Source organism: Blennius ocellaris (genome assembly GCF_963422515.1).
Source record: "Blennius ocellaris genome assembly, chromosome: 23".
Lineage (NCBI taxonomy): Eukaryota > Metazoa > Chordata > Actinopteri > Blenniiformes > Blenniidae > Blennius > Blennius ocellaris.
The window spans coordinates 5,591,886-5,611,471 of record NC_137672.1 but is presented as its reverse complement, the minus strand read 5'-3'; the positions used below and the strand labels follow the sequence as shown (position 1 = coordinate 5,611,471).

General features: G+C 42.2%; 1 protein-coding gene across 1 annotated transcript in view; it reads left to right on the top strand.

Moving 5' to 3' along the window:
• sorcs2 (sortilin-related VPS10 domain containing receptor 2) overlaps nt 1–15,406 on the top strand; it is a 359,541-nt gene extending 344,135 nt beyond the window's left edge. Inside the window, exons 15-27 of the mRNA XM_080518964.1 lie at nt 2,283–2,403; nt 2,588–2,721; nt 3,399–3,518; nt 3,934–4,105; nt 4,192–4,378; nt 4,511–4,644; nt 5,693–5,816; nt 6,269–6,381; nt 7,730–7,852; nt 7,937–8,036; nt 9,330–9,432; nt 10,023–10,171; nt 12,640–15,406. Coding sequence (XP_080375090.1) covers nt 2,283–2,403; nt 2,588–2,721; nt 3,399–3,518; nt 3,934–4,105; nt 4,192–4,378; nt 4,511–4,644; nt 5,693–5,816; nt 6,269–6,381; nt 7,730–7,852; nt 7,937–8,036; nt 9,330–9,432; nt 10,023–10,171; nt 12,640–12,704 — 1,645 coding nt within the window. The 3' untranslated portion in view covers nt 12,705–15,406. The remainder of the gene's footprint in view (nt 1–2,282; nt 2,404–2,587; nt 2,722–3,398; nt 3,519–3,933; nt 4,106–4,191; nt 4,379–4,510; nt 4,645–5,692; nt 5,817–6,268; nt 6,382–7,729; nt 7,853–7,936; nt 8,037–9,329; nt 9,433–10,022; nt 10,172–12,639) is intronic.
• Nucleotides 15,407–19,586: the final 4,180 nt, after the last annotated feature.

Sequence of the window (19,586 nt, the reverse complement as noted above, 5' to 3'; positions counted from 1 at the left end):
TGTGACCAAGTTCAATTCCATTGTTGAATCTGACTACTTACAGTACATGTAGCATTAAAGCCTCATTCTTGAAACGTGTGAATTTAGCCGCACAAGCAGTGCAGAGTAAAATATTACAACAGCTATAGTTATTTAATTCTCCTCCTGCACATATAGCATGCTAACTTCTTTCTCTCGCGAGCAACAACTACAGGGCTGAAGCCAACAAGAGATTTTACTCTGGAGCCACAGATGTGCCAATAAAAGTGATGCAGCATATAACGTGAGCTTGTTTCTCATGCCAGCATGCATCAAAGAAACAATAATCTGTAGCTATATTTAAGTTAAAACTGAAATTACTAAAACCACAAGAGGAAGTTGAAACTTCAGAAAAAGCAAGGGGAAAGTTCAAAATCTTAAAATGGCTATAAACAGCTGAAATGGCTATTCTAGCTAGTAGCTCTACTGAAGCTAGAATAACAGTTTAACCACCTTAAAAGGATAAAAATGGCCAAATTGTTAAAATGCGTAAAATGTCTCAAATAGTTTAACCAACTCGAAAGAAAAGGGGAAAAATAGAAGCAAAATAAAACAGAAAAAATGGTTCTAATTTGCACAGTTCAAACATCATAAATGCAACCTCAGCTACGGTTTTTGTATGTATAATAAAAGTTTATACAAAGTGCTTTATGGGCTGAGTTCTGTGGCGACAGGTGAGTTTTATTTGGCGGAACGTTGTTAAATGGCCTGTTTTGGTGGTGAAGGTTGCAGACCTGTGGCGTCGAGGCGGATGTGAAAGGTCCTTCCATAAAAATGCAGATTTAATAGTGACTGGAAGGTTTATAGACTGTAAGCCGGCCGGTTGAACATGTCCTTGATGGTCTGGAGAAGGATCTCATGCGGAAGGAAAAACAAAGAACCACCAGGTCAGCACTAGTTGGTGGACACCACCACCTAGTGGCAAACAGGCGACACTGCATCTGTTTTACCTCTCGAGTGAGTTGCTTGATTCTCCCACTGGAGATATAATCCATGTGTAATGCTGCCGGATTGTTGGGGTGAAGATTATCTGGATTTGGATGTTAGAGTCAAAGCAGCTGATGCACAATGTGAAACTACATGAGTGAGGATTTGTATGGGGGATTAAGATTTGGGATTTGTCAGAGGTCATGCAGTTCTACCTGTAACTGAACCAAATGCTCTTGAGCACAACACCAGTGGTGTGGAACCTCTCACTCTGGACACACATGAGGCTCTTTAGCTCCTGGAGATTACCTACTTATTTTGATTTTGGTTTTTTTTTTTAAAGTAGTGAAAGTAAAACTTGATTTAGATTGTCATGGTTTTGATAGAAAGCTGAACCTGAAATAATCTAAAAACACAAAGCTTTGAAGCACATGGACAGACTGATTTGATGCTAGTTCACCTGAATGTTTGGTACGTGACGAGAAAGAAGAAGAGGAGGATACAATAAAAGTGCTACACAGCTCAAATAAAATAAAAAAAAACCTGCTGAAAACTTCTAAAACTTTTAAAATGTCTTAATAAAGGTAAAAAGATAAAATTGCGGGAGTGAAAATGTGTGCGAAATGACTGTGAAATGACTAGAATTCAGAATGTATTCACAACAGCTAATGGCACAAAATGGCTAAAACTACCTAAAATAAGGTCAACTGGTCCAAAAATAACAAAAATGGCTCAACAAAACTAAAACAACCTACTTAAATACATTGAATTAGATCTATTGAAATAAAACTTCAAACTTGTAACTGGTTAAGACAACTACAAAATGTTAATGAGTGAAATTTGCTAAAATAACTATAATTATTATTAAAAAAATCAATTTACGTGTTACCAAAAACCTATAAAGTAGCAAAAACGGCTGAAAGCAAACAACTTAAATTGCTGAAACAGCTAAAGAGGATAAAAGAAAACAAAGAAAATAGTGCGGAAACAAAAATAAAATGGCTAAAAGCTGCAACCACCTAAATGATCTAAAGCAGCCAAAATATTATTAAAAATGGTCAAAAATCTAAAATGAGGACAGAAAAGAGACTTTCTAGAATCTGGAGAAGAGCTGCGAACCTTTCTATTGCTTTTATTTTGAAGTAGTCATGTCCACCAGTGTTTGGCTTCACTGCGATGTTGCAGTAAATCCTCGAGGCTCCACCGCCTCTTTATGTTGGAATCACAAAACAGCTGAATGCAGTTACTCCCCTGCCACCGGGTGGCGACAGAGTCCACCACCGTCCAGCCACACCGAGGGACAGACTGGTCAGTGTGTTCCTCTTGTGTGTCTTCAGTGTGTTCGGCCACATCAGCTACAGGTCAGACTGGGAGCTGGTCAAAGTGGACTTCAGGCAGTCTTTCCCACGTCAGTGCACCGAGTCCGATTACGAGTCGTGGCAGCTATCAGACCTGCAGGTAACACACACACACACACACACACACACACACACACACACACACACACACACACACACACACACACACACACACACACACTCACTTTGATCTTTATGTTCGCCGAACACAACAGTCAGTCTGGATTCTTGATGTAACATTGGGCGACATGGTTCGACGTGTCTCGGTATCTCTTCCCCTCAAGGGAGAGAAGTGCATCATGGGCCAGGAGCGGACCTTCAGGAAGAGGAAGGACACGTCCTTTTGCGTCAAAGGAAAGAGCTACACCTCCACCCTCACCAACAAGTCCTGCCAGTGCACAGAGAAAGACTTCAACTGGTGAGTCCACACAGATGTTTCCTCACACGCTGTCGTCTGTTTTACAGGATTAATAGTAGATGGACAATAATTATCCCCCTCCTCCAGAGTGTCATGACTCCCCGTCCATATACTGGGAGTTTTGTATTTGACAGTCACTTCAATAACAATCCAACTTGGTCGTCTGTCCATAAGAATGAATACGAATATGAATGTCTGCGTACTTTCCATTGTTATATAGCGTATCGTTCTGTTTGTGCGTGACAAAAACAAACAACAGCCCCCACGAGGAGCCCCGCATGCTGACTCCAGTGTTTTCATTATTTCCACTGTTTCTTTGTAAACGGACACCGTTTTCAAAATGCTGGCGTCTCAATACGAACCTTTACTGAAACAAAAACGCCAGAACAATGTGGTTTCTTGAAACGTCGTGTAATCGGCGCCCAAACCATGTTAATTATCGGTGTTACTCATGCAACTTTACTTATTCAGTTGTCTCTTTTTTTTTATTGTTTCCACTCTTAGACTTTAATCTCAAAAGTACACGCAGAAAAATGTGTTTGACAACTTTTTGACTTAACATGGACTGTGTGTGTGTGTGTGTGTGTGTGTGTGTGTGTGTGTGTGTGTGTGTGTGTGTGTGTGTGTGTGTGTGTGTGTGTGTGTGTGTGTGTGTGTGTGTGTGTGTGTGTGTGCAGTGACTATGGATTTGAGCGCGCCCACACAGCGGAGGATCGCTGCTTCGCCGACTTCTGGCACGATCCGGACGCCCCACCTGAAGAGTGCCATCCGGGACAGAACTACGAGTCCAGCACTGGGTCAGTACACACACACACACACACACACACACACACACACACACACACACACACGCACACCTCAACCTATCCCTATGTGACCTTACAACAAGTTTTCAAACTTAAGGATTTATAAGCTCTCCTTTAAATACAAGTTCCCCGTAACGTCAGTACATTAATTGACGATATCAGTGAAACATAACATTTCACTTGTTTGAACCTCAAGCTGTGGAGCTGGAGGCAGAAAGCCCTCAGTTGTGCGTGACTTTGAAAGACTTCCATGCATTACGCAGCTTTCATCCCGGGGATCTGGGTGCAAAGTGACAAGACAGAGAAAAGTTTTCCCACATTGGACCGTGAAACAGCAACGACCAGTGTCTGTTTGAAGACCCTTGCCTCCATGCTAACGCCTGCACTCTCCTTTGCTGCGTTGCAGCTACAGGAAGTTGATATTGAACACGTGTGAAGGTGGGCTGAACAAGCAGCAGAGCTCCAAACAGCACAGCTGCCCCCTGCTGCCCCCTAGAGGCCTGCAGGTGGGCATTAAGGGGCAGATGCTGGCCGTCGCCCCCGGAGACGACATCACCTTCATCGTCCACCAGGAGCAGGTGAGGTGACATTTGCCCGCCGGCGGGTTCTTCTCCGTTCGGTTCTGACGTTATCTTTGAGTCACGGCGCCTCTCCCTGCCGACAGGGCGACACCAGCAGCACCAAGTACCAGGTGGACCTGGGAGACGGAGTCCGAGCCATCTACCAGAACCTGACGGTGACGGACGAGCCCATCCAGCACCGCTACGAAAAGCCCGGCATCTACAAGGTCACGGTGAAAGCCGAGAACATGGCCGGCCACGACGAGGCCACCATGTACATCCAGGTCACAGGTCGGCCTCCCAAGTCCATCCACCTTTCCTTCTCCGTCCTGATGTTTCTGTAGCTGTCAAGCTGTGTCTTCCCGATCACATTTCAAGACGAACGAAACAAACGCCGTGGGTTTGGTGTTGTTTGAATTGCAGCGCCTCTACAGGAAGTGCACCTGGAAGTGGTTCCCATTGCAGGGCGGAACCAGGAAGTCAACCTGACGGCCGTCGTCCTTCCAGCCGAGGCCAACCTGACGGTTTTCTACTGGTGGATCGGAGACAGTCTGCAGGTAGACCACCAGGCGCTCACACGTGCCGGCAGTGGAAGCCCCGATCAGAGTGGAAAACACCACCATGGAAAGACGATGCCGCAGTTTCAGGGCCAGGTTGAAAGGAACAGACAAAAAACATGACATTCCCACTTTGCCAGACACACATTAGACTTGCGTCACCCAGAAACACCCTGTCAATCCTGCCACGACGCTGTAACGTTGAACCGAAGCTGATTCACGTTTGACTGGGTCTTTTATTGTTTCCTCAACATGAGCCTGCTGTCTCAAACACAAGGCTTTTATAGAGTTTTTATTATATATGGACTCAGTGACACTTGTGCTCCAATATCACAGCAGTAAACAGAAAGGACCCTCAATAAAAGCAACAAGAGCCAATAACTTTCAGCTTAACCACATTTAAACCACACGCTGTATTCGGTCCTATTGACTTAATGGAGTGGAAGAAAGTGTGGAAAAACAGGCTTTTTCTATGAATTTACCGTTCGCTTTTAAAGAATTCAACATGTAACCTGTGACCAGTTTTTTTTATTACAAAATCGGTGCTGATTAAATCAAACTCTCATTGTTTATCCTTTTGTTTAACTAAGAATAATTTGGATGAAGACACAAGCACTGAAATTCATTTTCTTAAAGCCACCATCTGAATGTGAATTGATAATATTGCAGCAAAAAAACTGTCTACAAATCAAAACAACAAAAACTGTGAATTAAAGTGAAATCGTGCTTATTTCTATCTCATTAATTCAAGTACATAGGAGTTTTCTTTAATGTTGTTTATGCCAAAGTACGAACCAGAATGCTTCTACCAAGTTGTGTTTGCTGCTAAACACAAGACGTCCAGCAGTGTGAAAATGGAAAATGTTTGTAGCCATTTGAGTTGTTCGTTTACACCACAATGGAGTTCAGAACCACTGAAAACGCAACTTTTTGAAAACACGCCGACTCCGTCTCACTGGCCAAATGTCTAGTGATTTAAATTTCCACGATTTGCAATGTTTGTAGACACATGTCAGGTTAACTAGCAGTGGTTTACTTGCTCCTGCAGCCCACGCTGACTCTGCAGAACAGCCTTCTGACTCGCTTCCCGGAGGCGGGAGACGTTTCCGTCACCGTCCAGGCGTCCAACGGCCGATCCATGGTGCAGGACAGCCGGACCGTACAAGTCTACGGTAAGGAGGCAGAATCGTAGAAGCGCATGTAGACTTCAGTTCGACTTCGTGGGCTCTTTCCAAAGCAGTTAGTGGAGCAGAAGTCCAACATGAAATGAATCCTGCTGGATGATTCACCCAGCTCCATCTGAGGCTCATCTGCCGCCGTTATATTTCCTCTGTTGCCCTAAAGCATAGGATGATGTCATCCCTTGGTGCCTGTAAGTATGCCACTGGATGCAGAATGAAGATGTTTTATTCATATCTGAAGAGTTTGCTTCAGGAGCCTTCAGGTCGATGTTGTTTATGTCTTGTTTCTTGTATCCGCTCGCTGCATGAACATCTGTTCATGTTGACTCTGCAGGCGCAGGCTGATGTTTCCACTTACAACCGCACATGTGTGAGTCGGAGCGGTGTGTTCCAGCAGCCTGGCTTGATTTGTAGCGTGAGTGACGTGTTGACTGTCCCTGCAGATAACTTCCAGGTGATCCCCCTGAGCTTCAGCAAGAACCTCGACCGCTTCAACCCAAACATACCGGAGTGGAGGGGCGACATCGGGCAGGTGGTGACCAAGATACTGGCAAAGGTATGGAAAATCACTCTCCCGTCCGTCCGTCCACCGTCTGTAAAGCGTTTCATCCTAACATTAGGGGCGATTTCCCAACTCGTACCACTGAACAAGGAACAAATCTCATGATGTAGCCGAATCCTCATCTGAGTAGCTAAAAGCAGGTTTGGGCTTCAGATAACTTCTTGACATTTGGTGACACTGGTACAAACAATACGTGACTCTCATTTTTTTGGGTACAAGAGCTCCAGTGAAGAGAAACTCTTCAAACTGTGTACTCCTAAATATGTTTAACGGGAGGTTGTTTTTTGTCTCAATAAGAGTATCTCAAGAAGAAAGGAATCCCAGCTCAACAAATGACTCTTGCATTCAAATCTGAAGAATTACAATTGATTTGTTTTGAAATTTTCTTGTAATAAATCTTTGAAAATTGAAGATTGCAGAATCGTTGTGATGATTACACTTAAAAATCTATTGACTGAATATTAAAAACTGCATAATAGTGCTTTTTTTTCAGTAGATCAGTCAATAATTCGAGTATTGCATGAATTCTTGATAAGTCGATGGTTCGATCGGCAATCTTGCTCCGTCCATGTGTTTAATGAATCCAAAGCAAAGATATTTTAGATTTCCCGATGCTATTTTACCCGCTATTTGCAGACATGTGCGTGGCTGGTGTTAAAAAAGCCAAGCAGAGCAATTTAAACAGAAAAAGGAGGCAAAGCTCTTCCCAGGCCTCCAACATGATCTGGATCTGAGCCTCATGTGACTCTTCAAGCAGAAAATCGTTCCTTCCGTCTGTTTTGTCGCAGTTCAAGGAGACATAAATTAGTTGGTAAAACAGTTTGTCCGCAAAGTTCTGTGTCACTTTTTATTGAAACCTCAGAGAAAAAAAAATCCCCATTGATGAATCTCCAGTTCCATTCAACATATATGAACAAGCTGGATTGAAGAGGCAGCAAAACAAAGTAAATTGAATTATTTGAATTATTATCACAGCTTCAAGGGGATTTAAAGAAGCTCACACAGCCTCGAGTTGTGAAACTGATAAGAGGTTTGAAAAAAAAAAACAACAGCATCAACTTGTGGCCCAACATGTCAACGTCATCTTTATCAGTATAAAAACGTTGCCATGGGAACGCAAAACCGTTTTGATGCGAAGATGCCAAAATGAGGAGTTACACCTGCTGTGTAAACGCAACCTAAATCTTTTGAAATGCCTGAAATGGCCTTAAAAACTAAAAGGGTGAAACCAAACCTGAACTCCCGAAATAGTGACCTCTGATCTAAGCTTTTGCATTTCCACATTTATTTCTATCGATGCGAAGGCAGAGGATTGCCGTGACTGTTGAACGTCTGCCTGCAGGTCACGGGCGTCCCCCAGGAGTCTCTGGTCACCGTGGTGAAGCCCGGCCTGCCCACCGCCGCCGACCTCTACGTTCTCCCGCTGGACGCCAAACCGGCCAAGAGGAACATGTTCGTGGACAAGGTGAGGCGTGAGTCTGCGCACGGCGTCGGGATTCCGCCGGCCCTTTTAAAACCCACCCGCTGTCTTCTTTCCCCCCCCCCACAGCGTATCCCGGCCGTTGTTCAGGCCTTCAACGACAACAACGTGAGCTTCGTGGTGCGCGGCGGCCTCCAGGTGCTGGTGATGCTCGCCGACCCCAACGCAGGTACCCTGTGCACAGAGCGCCACGCACGTCAGGAAGCCTCCATACACCTTTAATGACCACTGCATGTTATTGGTTTGTCTCCAAGGCCTGGGTCTAATTGCTAATGACTCAGCAGCTGCGACTTCAGAGAATGGTGCGTTCATGAACCATATTGAAGCATTTAACACTTCAGCTTCGTCTTTGACTCCTGGGCTTTCTCCTATTCCTGGTTTTCCAACGAATCTCCTCCAGTCCGTGCTGTGCTTTGCCGTTTTCACCTGATTACGCTGCTCCTGAATGGACAAGCTGTTGTGGTGGAAGGCGTGGGGTGTGTCTACACGTCTCCACGCCCTCGAGTTCTATCCCTTTCTGTTCCTCTGTGTGCTGCTTTTGAGTCAAGGGGTCTAAATTTATGGAGGTATTATTGGTGAAAGGGTTTGAGCGCTTTTAAAAGTGGAATTTCTCCATTGACTGAATGTACAGGTAGTTTTTCCTCATACAACTCAGCTGAGAGCCGCGAAGTGTGATTTGATTCGATCGACACAATGATTCAGGAGCACAAATATGTTTTTCACCAAATGTACTGCAACAACTGCAGGAAAAATGTGAGCGTGTCAGTTTTTTTTAACCTGAGACTTGTAAATTAGGATTTATGCACCTGTAATTAAGAAAGTCTGTGTGGTGTGGCGTCGCATCTGTGGAGAGAAAATCATTCCACAGGTACACAACTCATGGTACACAACTACGAATTTCCCTTGTACAAGTGCTCAAACCTTTTTCACCAATAATACCTCCATACTAATTTACTAAAGCGTTCTCAATTGCATGCAAATAGACTATATATACACTTTCAATTTCCGATTACATTTTCCACAAGTGACATTACATGCAGACAGGTCTGTGTGAATTAGAGTTTTAAAGGCCTTATTGTTCAAGTTCACGCTGCAATGGCTCCAGATCCACAAAGTTAAATGTAATACCATGGACTTGGACGTGTTGGGGGCAGAACGACATCCAACAAATCTGAAGCGTTCCAAAAAAATCAAATCAAACTTTATGTGGTCGATGATCCGTCACAAAATCAAAGTAACAGAAAAGATTTTTTTTTTTTAATGGTTTCTGCTTTCAATTTGTGCCTTCGTTTTATAGACAGACGCATTCATAAACAATGCAAACATTTTCATTTATTTTAAATCACGGTACACATTATTTCATAAACCTATTAGCATGACGTTATCACAAGACTTTTTCCTCAAAAATCCTAATGTATTTCTAATCCTGCTAATGTGACGTGTGTGTGTGTCGTCACTCCAGGCTACCATGGAGCCGCTGGGAGTCCGGGTATTTGGGCTCTCGCGGTCATTTTCCTCATCAGTATCATTGCCATCGGCTCCTTCATCCTCTACAAGTTCAAAAGGTGAGCCACGTCGTCTTATCGTCCAGTGCATGCACAGACTCGCGTATCGTTCTCTGCATGGTTTCATTACAATAACAACACCCACTAGTGGGAAACGGCAGTGTTTCTGTCATTTCCGTGTCAGTGGACATCATTTTCAAAATGTTGCCATGTAAAAGCAAAACTTTACTCCACAGAAATAGAAACTGCTAAATCAATGCGTTTTAACTTGAAATGTTGTGTAAATGAAGCCTAAAACTCAGTTCACTATTTGGAACTAGATCTTTAAACTTTATTTTAACGGTTAAACTTGTTTTATGGCTCCATACAGATGATTCTATACCAATACTTGGTATAAAGTTGCAAATGTATTGTTTAAATCCCTTTTAGCCTGCATGGAATCTCCTGGTTGAGTGATTCTTGGTGTAGCTGCATGCTGTCTGTTCACACTGAAAACCCACCAGAGGCACTTCCTCGCATCCCGGACACAAATATCCACCAAAAGTCACTTGATGATAAAACATGAACTTACAGCCCTCATCTTACAAAAACACTGAATGCCACAGTCCTTGGCTTAGGACTGAGGACGCCTATCCCCCGCTGTTTTTCAGGAAGCTCCCGGGCAGCCGCAACGTCTACGCCCAGATGCACAACGAGAAGGAGCAGGAGATGACCAGCCCCGTCAACCACAGCGAGGACACCCAACACATCATCCAGGGCGAGGAGTTTATCGACGACGACCTGGACTCGCAGACTCTAGGTAACGCAGGAGGTAGCCCCACCTTCCGTTCCCTTATCAGGACTACCACTAACCACTGCTACTAAAGCCAGGCCACTAACACCAGCAGCTAACACGCACCAAGGTACTGAGGCCTTCACGCTTTCTGACTACTGCCACATTGTTCCATCTGTCTGGGGATTGCTAAAGACCCTTGAGCTTTGCAATGTATGTTTAAGGTCGGGGGAGTCAAACGTGAGGCCCGTGGGTCAAAACCGGCCGGCAGGACGGTAAAGAAAACTGCTGTTCCTGATTCGGCTGGTGTTTTAGACGAGTAGCTGCAGACGTAGCAGTGCAGTGAAACCCAGAACTGAACAGCAGATCCTGTTGGTGAGAAATCACTAACATAGCAGTGAAAACTAGCTGCACTGATGCTAGTGAGCTAATTGGTGCAACGGAAGGTTTTGCTGACTCGGTCAACATGAGTTTTTGATACTCATGCTACCTAGCTAACATTAGCATTGGGGTTAGCAGGTTTGGAGGAATTCATTAGAGTTAGAACGAAATATTTTGTGCCACAAGGCATTCTTAAAAAAAATAATTAAAAAGCTGTTGAGACTAAAACTGTGTTTAGACTTTATTGTTTTCTCTGCTTAGTTGTTGAGAGTTAATAGAGTTTAATTTAGCTGGTTTGACCCCCGTTATAAATTCACAAAATATAAAAAGAAGTGACTGTTTTTGGTGCCTAGTTTGTCTCCCCCGGTCTAGATCAAGACCCCCCCCCCACCCCACCCCGACATTGTTCACTGGGAGTTTTACAGTCATTATCTGCATTTCTGAGCACGTTCAACCTTAGAGTTCAGTAATATAATGTAACGGCATGTTGATGTGATCACGTTCGCTAAGGTCCCGTCTGCACTACATTTTCAAGTGAAAACAGAAAACTTTTCTTGTGTTTCGGGCAACGTTTACATGGCAGAGATGCTCGGAGTCACCGGGAGCACAACTTTATGAAAATGGCTCCCAAGGTGGAACTTTTTGAAAATGTTCCGGCTCTGTCTCCATGTAAACGGGTACAGTAGATCGACGATAATAATTTTGATCATTTCTGCCTTTTCCGTATAAACAGACATTCGTTTCAAAATGTTGCTGTCTAAAATGTAAAACTTGTTTGAAGCAAAAGCAATGCGTTTTTACCTGAAATGATGTTGCGTATACAGGACCTGAGTTTCTTATAGACAGTTTTTTTTGAATGGTGAAGGTGTGAATTAGAATTTGAAGTTATTTCTTGTTTCCTTTGTCAATTTTTGTAAAATTATCTTTATAGTTGAATGCCAACCAAGTGATATTTACATGATGATGTCTCACGATACTTAATTATGAAATCCTGTCAAATCAAATTTGTAGTGGTAGATTGCAAGAGTTTCTCAGAAAAATGATTCATGTTATCAAGTAGAAATCCATTCTATAAAGACTTTTTGGTCTTAATATGCAAGTTTCTTTAAGTTCACAACGTAGAAAAGGAGTCAGCGATATTACACTGAGCTGCTTTTGGCTGTAATATTCAGTTTAAACCTCTGTAGTGACATTTAGTAGAGTTTTCATCGGCTCATGATAAACTGATTATGTATGATGGAAATCATTGCATATTAAGCCTAACAAGTGTTTCTTAAAGTCTTGTCAATATTTTCTTTGTTCCAGTATAACTAGAACAAAGGTTTTTTTTCTTATAAATCTACCAATCTGTTACTGAGTGTGTTTTAATTTTTAAATTTCGCATGAATATTGAAGTTAAATTAGAGCACCCTGAGGAGGTTTCAACCCATTTTCTCATAAAATATAAACTGCTGATCTTTGTCCCTATAAAGTACTTATTTAATTTGCAACTCAATTTATTAAAAAAAAGCACTAATTCAGAATGAAAACTGGGAATGGATCAATGATATCCAATTAAATTACACCGAACCAGGAAAAATAACTGAAAATAAACAAAAGTACATCACATAATACCACTGGGGGTGTTTGAGTAAAAACTGCACAAGTAATTACATCATTAGATAAGGAACTCTTAGTCTTTGGTTTTCAGTCCAGATTGTTTGTCATTAAATTAAATATAACAAATAGTTAGTGCTCAAACTAACAGTCAATCTTGTTTGTATATAATATTTGCTGATGAAATCAATTGAAAAAAGTACTTATTGTTGTATTGCAGAGCCACATAATGCTGCTTTTAATGTAGTTTTTTTTTTCCGTGGCTGGGCTTTTTTTTTTACTTCTCAAATTTGAAAGTGAATTTTTGATTTGTATGATCATAAAACTTAAATTTGATTAATGGTTTGCAAGAAAGATGTAACCCTGACATTGGCATTACCTCTTTATATAATGTGTTTTGATGAGAAACCTCCACAGGGGCGCTTTAACATCTTGTCTTCGTTTGGCTTTATCTTTGTCGCTGTTGGCGCTGAGCTCACACAGCTCCCCCCTGTTTCTCCTGCCCTCTTGTATTCCAGGCAACCATTCAGGTGTGGTGCTGAGCATCAACTCCAGAGAACTGCACAGTTACCTGACCAGCTGATGGCTGCCGTGGCAGCGCTGACGAGCTAGCCCAGCCTGGCCCCGAGGTGGCCAACGAGCACAGGGACTCCACTCTGCCTTCCTCCTCCTTTTAACCCTTCACCTCCCTGGACACTCTTCACCGCCGCTGCTCTGGCTTTTTCTTATGCTTTTGTTGCTCGTTTGTTATTTTACTTGTGGAAGGTGCAGGAGCTGAGCCAGCTGGAGGGATTTCCCTTTCACTGTTTTTCCCTCTCACACGGGGCACCACAGGGGTTGAATTTCCTGTCACTTGCGAGCCCGTTTTCTCATTTCAAAGTTTCACCCTTCACACCACCTGCTGACACCCTGGAAGGATTCAGATGTTGATGACTTGTCAGTGTTTTATGTGTGTCACATACATTTAAAGATATAATGTGTAATTTTTTGGGTGAAAATGTGACCAAAATTAATGAGGTTATCAATTTAGACCGTCGTGAGACAGGTTAGTTTTACCCTACTGATGATGTGTTGTTGCAATAGTAATTCTATTACTATTATATAATTGCCTTGCTGTATTCAAAGTTTATTGCCCCAAATCCAGTTTCACCTTGATTGCCCCCCATTTGCATATTGGATCATAGGAGCTGCATTCAGAATCTGCTATGTCTGTGTGAGCTACACTGGCTCTGCCCACACATGCCCATGTTGGGCAAAGAAAGAAGTACTTCCTCTCGTGGTGCCATGTGCCAGTGCAGAGCTGCCTAATTGTGGGAGGAGTCAGAAGGAGGGCTTACTTTGATTGGGATTGACTAAACCCCCGATGACCCTATATAGGGTTTGATTTCTGATTGGCTGGTTGGAGCAACACACTTTTTAAAACCTGGAACAAGAGGACACACTTTCTTCACTTCTGGGACATCGTTCCAGGTATGGGGATGATTATTACTGTGGCAAAACTATTAGAAAGTTAATTTCACACAGTATGACCCCTTTAAATCACATTAGATTCAGGAGAACCCAAGGCCTTTAGATTGGATGGTCAGAGCAACCAGAACAAAAAACAGAATTGCTCAACTACATGCAGGGTCGGCCCACTGGGTTTTGGTAGCAAATGGTCACAAAGACCTCCTGCATAATGTCACATTACCTAAATCTTACATATTATACCTTTCATCTCTGATTCGGTTTCCAGTCAGAACAAGTGTCACCAATGACGGAAGCTGCACTCTGAGACTGCTGTGCTCACGTGATTTCCGAGCACAAGGTACGAGAGTCCAAATGAGGACGTCTGTCTGCATCTGGAATGTTCTCCCCTTACACCTCTCCCTACTGTTACCCATCCACTCCGACTCAGTTCAAAGGCAATAATAATCTCAGTCAATCGTTGGATGTGAGGAACCCTCGGGGGTTTGCGTACGATTGTTGGCATGCAAACACAAGTGGGAGGTGTTGCACTTTCGGAAATGTCTCCACTTGCAGGTACCTGGAGAGCTCAGCTTCCTCCGGAGGTAGGAAGAGGAAGCTGGCATGTTTTTCCAAGCGTCTCCATAAGTTCAGTACATCCATGTGTCCGTCCCATGGTGCCTAATGCAGCGGATGAAGATCTGCTCAGCAACATTACCTGTTGTCAAGTCAAAATTCTGTGGCACTTTCCCCTCCTCTTCCCCCACCTTTCCCACAACCCTCACATTTTCTGGGTCAGGGCGGACTCGCCCCGCCCCCCCCCCGGAGACAAAGGTTGCCGTCATGGAGGGAAGGTGTGCTTGATATATTTGACTGTATCAGCCTATATTAGGCAAAGCCCGCGGTGGAATCACGTCTCCTTCAAAGGTTTGGTTTTGTAAATGTGTAAATACGAACAATGACCTCCAAATTGTAAATACTCCCTTTGACGTGTGTGTGCCTGTGTGTGTGTGTGTGTGTGTGTGTGTGTGTGTGTGTGTGTGTGTGTGTGTGTGTGTGTGTGTGTGTGTGTGTGTGTGTGTGTGTGTGTGTGTGTGTGTGTGTGTGTGTGTTTTACACTACTTCCGAAATACACTTTTTTTTGTTTGCTTCCAGAGTGAGTTTCCTCGATATGAAGGTCTCACTGTTTCCACTTTCTTCATTGCCTGCTTCCCATTGATATTTTCAGTGTAATCTCATGAGTACTTCACCGTCTTCATCGTTAACTGGGAATAATTCCATTGTCCTCTAAAGACACTCACAGCCACACAGCGACGGCTCTGTATATGGATATTTTTGATACACCTGTCTATTTTTCCCACCTGATGAACACTGGATAGTGTTTCTGTTGCCTTTTTCTGCTGAGGTCGTTCTGTTTTTGTCCGTTTGATTGCACTAATGATGTAAGAACTTGCTGTCTCCGTGCATCGGACGGCTCCGGACTCTGAATCTAAAGGTCTTTGGATTGAAGGCCTACAACAGTCTACCAATGGTACCATAACTGCCAAGATCAGCCTTTGGTTCTTCTTGTATTTGCCACAACTGCTCACTCACTCATTCTGGTTTTTTCCCCACTTAAATTCATCTTTTGTACATATTCTGCTCATGTTCAGCTTGTTCTTAGTTTTGTAGTGACGTGTCGTCATTGTATCGATGTCCCCTTCAAGAAAAATAAGGGGAAGTGGGGATTATGATATTCCGATGTAATAGTCGTGGAGTTTCACGAATGATGACACCGGCAGTGTAATTTTTGACCATAATGTTTATTTTCCTTCCACTGTTTCCCTCTTTCTGCTGGTTTGTTTGATCTATTGAGTTTGCAATTTGAAACAATTGTGTCCTCTTCAGGAAGCGTAGTGCACTCAACCTGCATCCTGGAATAAATCACTCCCATGACTTGTATGTGTGTTAACTTGACGTATTATTGAAAAGCACAACACATTTTAAGTATTTGAATATTGACATACCTAGTTATTGTTCATTAAGTTTCATGTGTATGAGAGATTAGAGCCCAACTGCACCTACTGGGACTTTCAAGAGAGCATTAATGGTGACTCCCAGAAGACTCCCAACGCAATACACTGAGCAAGTAATACATTTATGTGCACACTTTTCTGCTCACGCCACTGAAAAATAAAAAAAACACAATGATTGTAAACCATTAAGCCCCATTTTAGCCACTCAGTACCACATGTGTACCACATCTCTGGGACAAACAAAGCCACAAGGAAAATAGCTCATTATGTTTTTGGTCGACATCAAAATAATTCCAAGAAAATGATAGTCATGTCAACAGAAACTATATAGGAACATGTAAAAATCTGGAGACAAAATCAACTTCAAGGTTCCTTGAACGGCTGAAGCGCTGCACAAACCAGTAAGTCGAAGCCAGTGAATTTGACGTAACGTTTGGTTTACTGGATAACTTGAGGTCCAAAGGGTCAAATAAAACCATCATGATCGACTGGTAGATTGCAGTGGTAGTGGACTTGTTCTAAAAAAAAAAAAAGAGAGAGAATGAGAGCTTTCTTTCATTTGACTGATATACAGAGCAGCCAGGATGAAGGCCATTCCACACATTCCGTGTCGACGTGCCTACACATTCCACATTGGTCCATGTGCCGTAAATATCATTATCCCGCTCCCAATGGAGCCCAATTTTTATGACCACTCAGACTGAATACACCAACAACAGCAACAGACGACTACAGGGTGCTTGTGTGAGGAGATCCTCGTCCTCTCCGCCAGGCTGAAATGTCATAGGAATGGAAGCGCGTGCTAGTAGAAGCGGCCTGCAGACACATAATGCAAGAAGCATGGAGGAGCCTTTAGATCTTCCTCCACTAACAGACATTGAACAACTCAGGGCTTCAGCAGTGTTGGCTACCACTGAAGTGGATTTATAGGGTTTCCCACACATAAGCTAAACTCTAGGGCCCCTCCTTAGATTCATAGTGGCATTGTACCATATGGCAACAGAATCTTACCTCCTCATTATGAAGTACGCCTCCAGCAGGTCTTTGGCCTCCAACTACGCAGCTGGACCCTGTCGCCCCCACGCTGATCGTTCTGCCGTCGCTTCTCGGCCTGATCTTCCAGCTGACGCCGATTGTTCCGTCTTTATTTGAAACTACAACTATCTGTGATTATTTCTTTGATTTAGAATTGAAAAATTGAAAGATAAATATAATTTTCACTTGTTCAGACGTGGAATCTGTGGAGTCTTTTATAAGAGTTTAATAAATGTTAATTGGACATCTTCTCCTAAGGAAGGCCTGTTGCATATACTGGATATGGAATATGTGCCAATGTGATCACCGTGTAACCAGGCTGAGGAGATTTTCTCAACATTGTATCTCCAGCGACATAAAATCTGCAACCATCTAGTTTATATTTTCACATAGTGATGAAAAGTGTGGATCCTTTTCATGACTTGAACCCCTGGTCCTCAAAAACCTTGAGCAAAGCCCTGCATGACTCAGATTACATAATATGGTTGTGCTGCAGCGCTGTGCATAAAGAGAGTGTGATGATCAAAAAGGAAAGAAATAGAACACTTGAATTTGTTTCCCTTCATTTGAAAGGTTCACATGTTGTAGCTTCAAGAAACGATCCTGTTGAGTTTGCAGCCATTTGTCACAAATGATCTCTTTTTTTTTTTTAAAAAGGAGCCCAACCCCAAAAGTTCCGATGAAAAATTTACCTGAACTGAACTGCAGCACCATGACAGGTCTCAGGTACGTATCAAGGTCAAGGTTACTTTATTGGAAACCGTAGGTAGACTTGTTTTGCAGGTTTTGTGATCACTTGGTTCATCATAACAAATAATGACACACAATGAACCAAACAAGCAGATAATAAGTGATCAGTGAGACAAGAGCTCAATGTTCCCATAAATAATTAAGATAAGTAAAAAGATGAAGAGAAACCACAATAAAACCTTACAGAGAGAAGAAACAGTCATAATAAGAACATTCAATCAAGAGTCACGATCATAAATACGGCTAAAAGTGGATTGTGGATGAAATCTATAGATACAAGTTTAACGCTGGTTCCTGTCTGCACCATGGAATAAGTGCAATTATGAAGCATGCCTGCACTGAATTCTGACAACTCCAAAAATAAATACATAAATACATTTGTAGTTATGTAAGTTATTCTTTTTTTCTGTGTGGCCCAGTATCAATAGACCCATGGACCGGTAAAGGTCCGGGGCCCGGGGGTTGTGGACCGCTGGTGTAGACGAGAGGTTTGTTTCTTCGAGCTCGCCACATCTTTGTTAAATTGAATCGACCATAAACTACATTTCCCACAATGCATGCCGATTGTATTATTATAACACTAAAGATTTAGATTTGCAGTTTTGCTATAATCTGGCACATTTACAATCTTTGTACAATTTGCATATGATTGTTCATTAATATGTGTCGTCCCGATCAGATGAATGAATAAATAGATGTTGTATTATCCATGATGATTGCAGTGTAAAACATCAATGCAATTTTCAACAAGTAGAGTTGAGAAATACAAATGATCCCAAAACGTGGAGGAAGAGAAAACTGGATGCAGATGAAGGGCTGTTTCATGAACGATGGGAAGGAGAATGCATGTTTGTGCTTCAAGGAGAAAAATAAATGGTTCATCCTTTGTGACGTTATGAGACGTGTCTGTTGAGACAATATAAGTCCACATTTTGACACCAAGCAGAGCTTATAGTCTGCCAAACTTACACTTTACAGAGCAAGTACCAAATATTTATTTTTTATATCGATGCAAATGCATATGTAATATCAGGAAACTTGCCTTTTTCCACATGGACCGAACAATCCTGAGTCTGTTATTGAGTCTGTTTTCTCTTTTTGCTTGGTGGCCTGCTGTGGTCAGACCTCTTTAAAAGAGAGAAACTCACTGAACCAAAGAGTAAAATGGCCCAGTCATCTTATTGGTGAGTCTCAGTCTTTTCCAGCCTCCCAGTTCACGCCATCACTGAACTGAACAATACCCAGGGACGTTGCACTGTATAGTATTTATTGTATTCACCCATTTTTAGTATCGTGGCTCTTCATTGAATGTTCTTATTTTGGTTTGTGTTAGTGACTGCTTTTTACCTTTGTAAGGCGTTATTGTGTTTTTTATTGTGGTTTCTCTTCATCTATTTTGATCTTATCTTACTTCTTTATCGGAACATTGAGCTCTTATATTGTCTCTCTTGCCTCACTCGACCAATTATTATTATTATTATTATTATTATTGTTGTTGTTATTATTATTATTATTATTATTATTGTTATTATCATTATTATTATTATTATTATTATTATATGCTTGTTTGGTTTATTGTGTTTATCTTTATTTGTTATGATGTGCCAAGCGATCACAAAACCTGTAAAACAAGTGTACATACGGGTACTGATAAAGTAACCTTATTAGTAATAAAGTCAGTTATTTAAAATTGAGTAGTTGCTTTCTATTTATTCACATTTATACTGTCTTAGTTACATTTGGCCCTTCGAGGGCAACGATTATACTGACGTGGCCCTCGGTGAAAATAAGTTTGACACCCCTGGATTAAGTTGTTCTCCACAAACAACTCGTGCTGCATTTCCAGTCTTTTCTTCTGTGCTGTACTGAATATGACAAACTATTGTGTCCAATGACAAATTTAGCAGCTAAATAAAGGACCAATGACCATCCCAGGATTTAGACTTCATTCAACAGATTTTGTTACCAAATATGAATGTAAACGAATAACATGATGTTATAAACAGTAATGTGTAGTCAGGGGCAGCAGGCTAGCACTGCTAGCCCTGTCAAAGATTATTATAAAAAAAAAATTAAGAATTAAAAAGTGATTATGTCATCTGTGTCTGGAATCAATTAGTAACTTTAGCAACGTTATCCAGAAGATGACTGGTTCTAGTGTATGGAGGAAGCTGGACGCTGCTATTGGGTTAAAATGTTGAGTGACAGTATCATCAGCC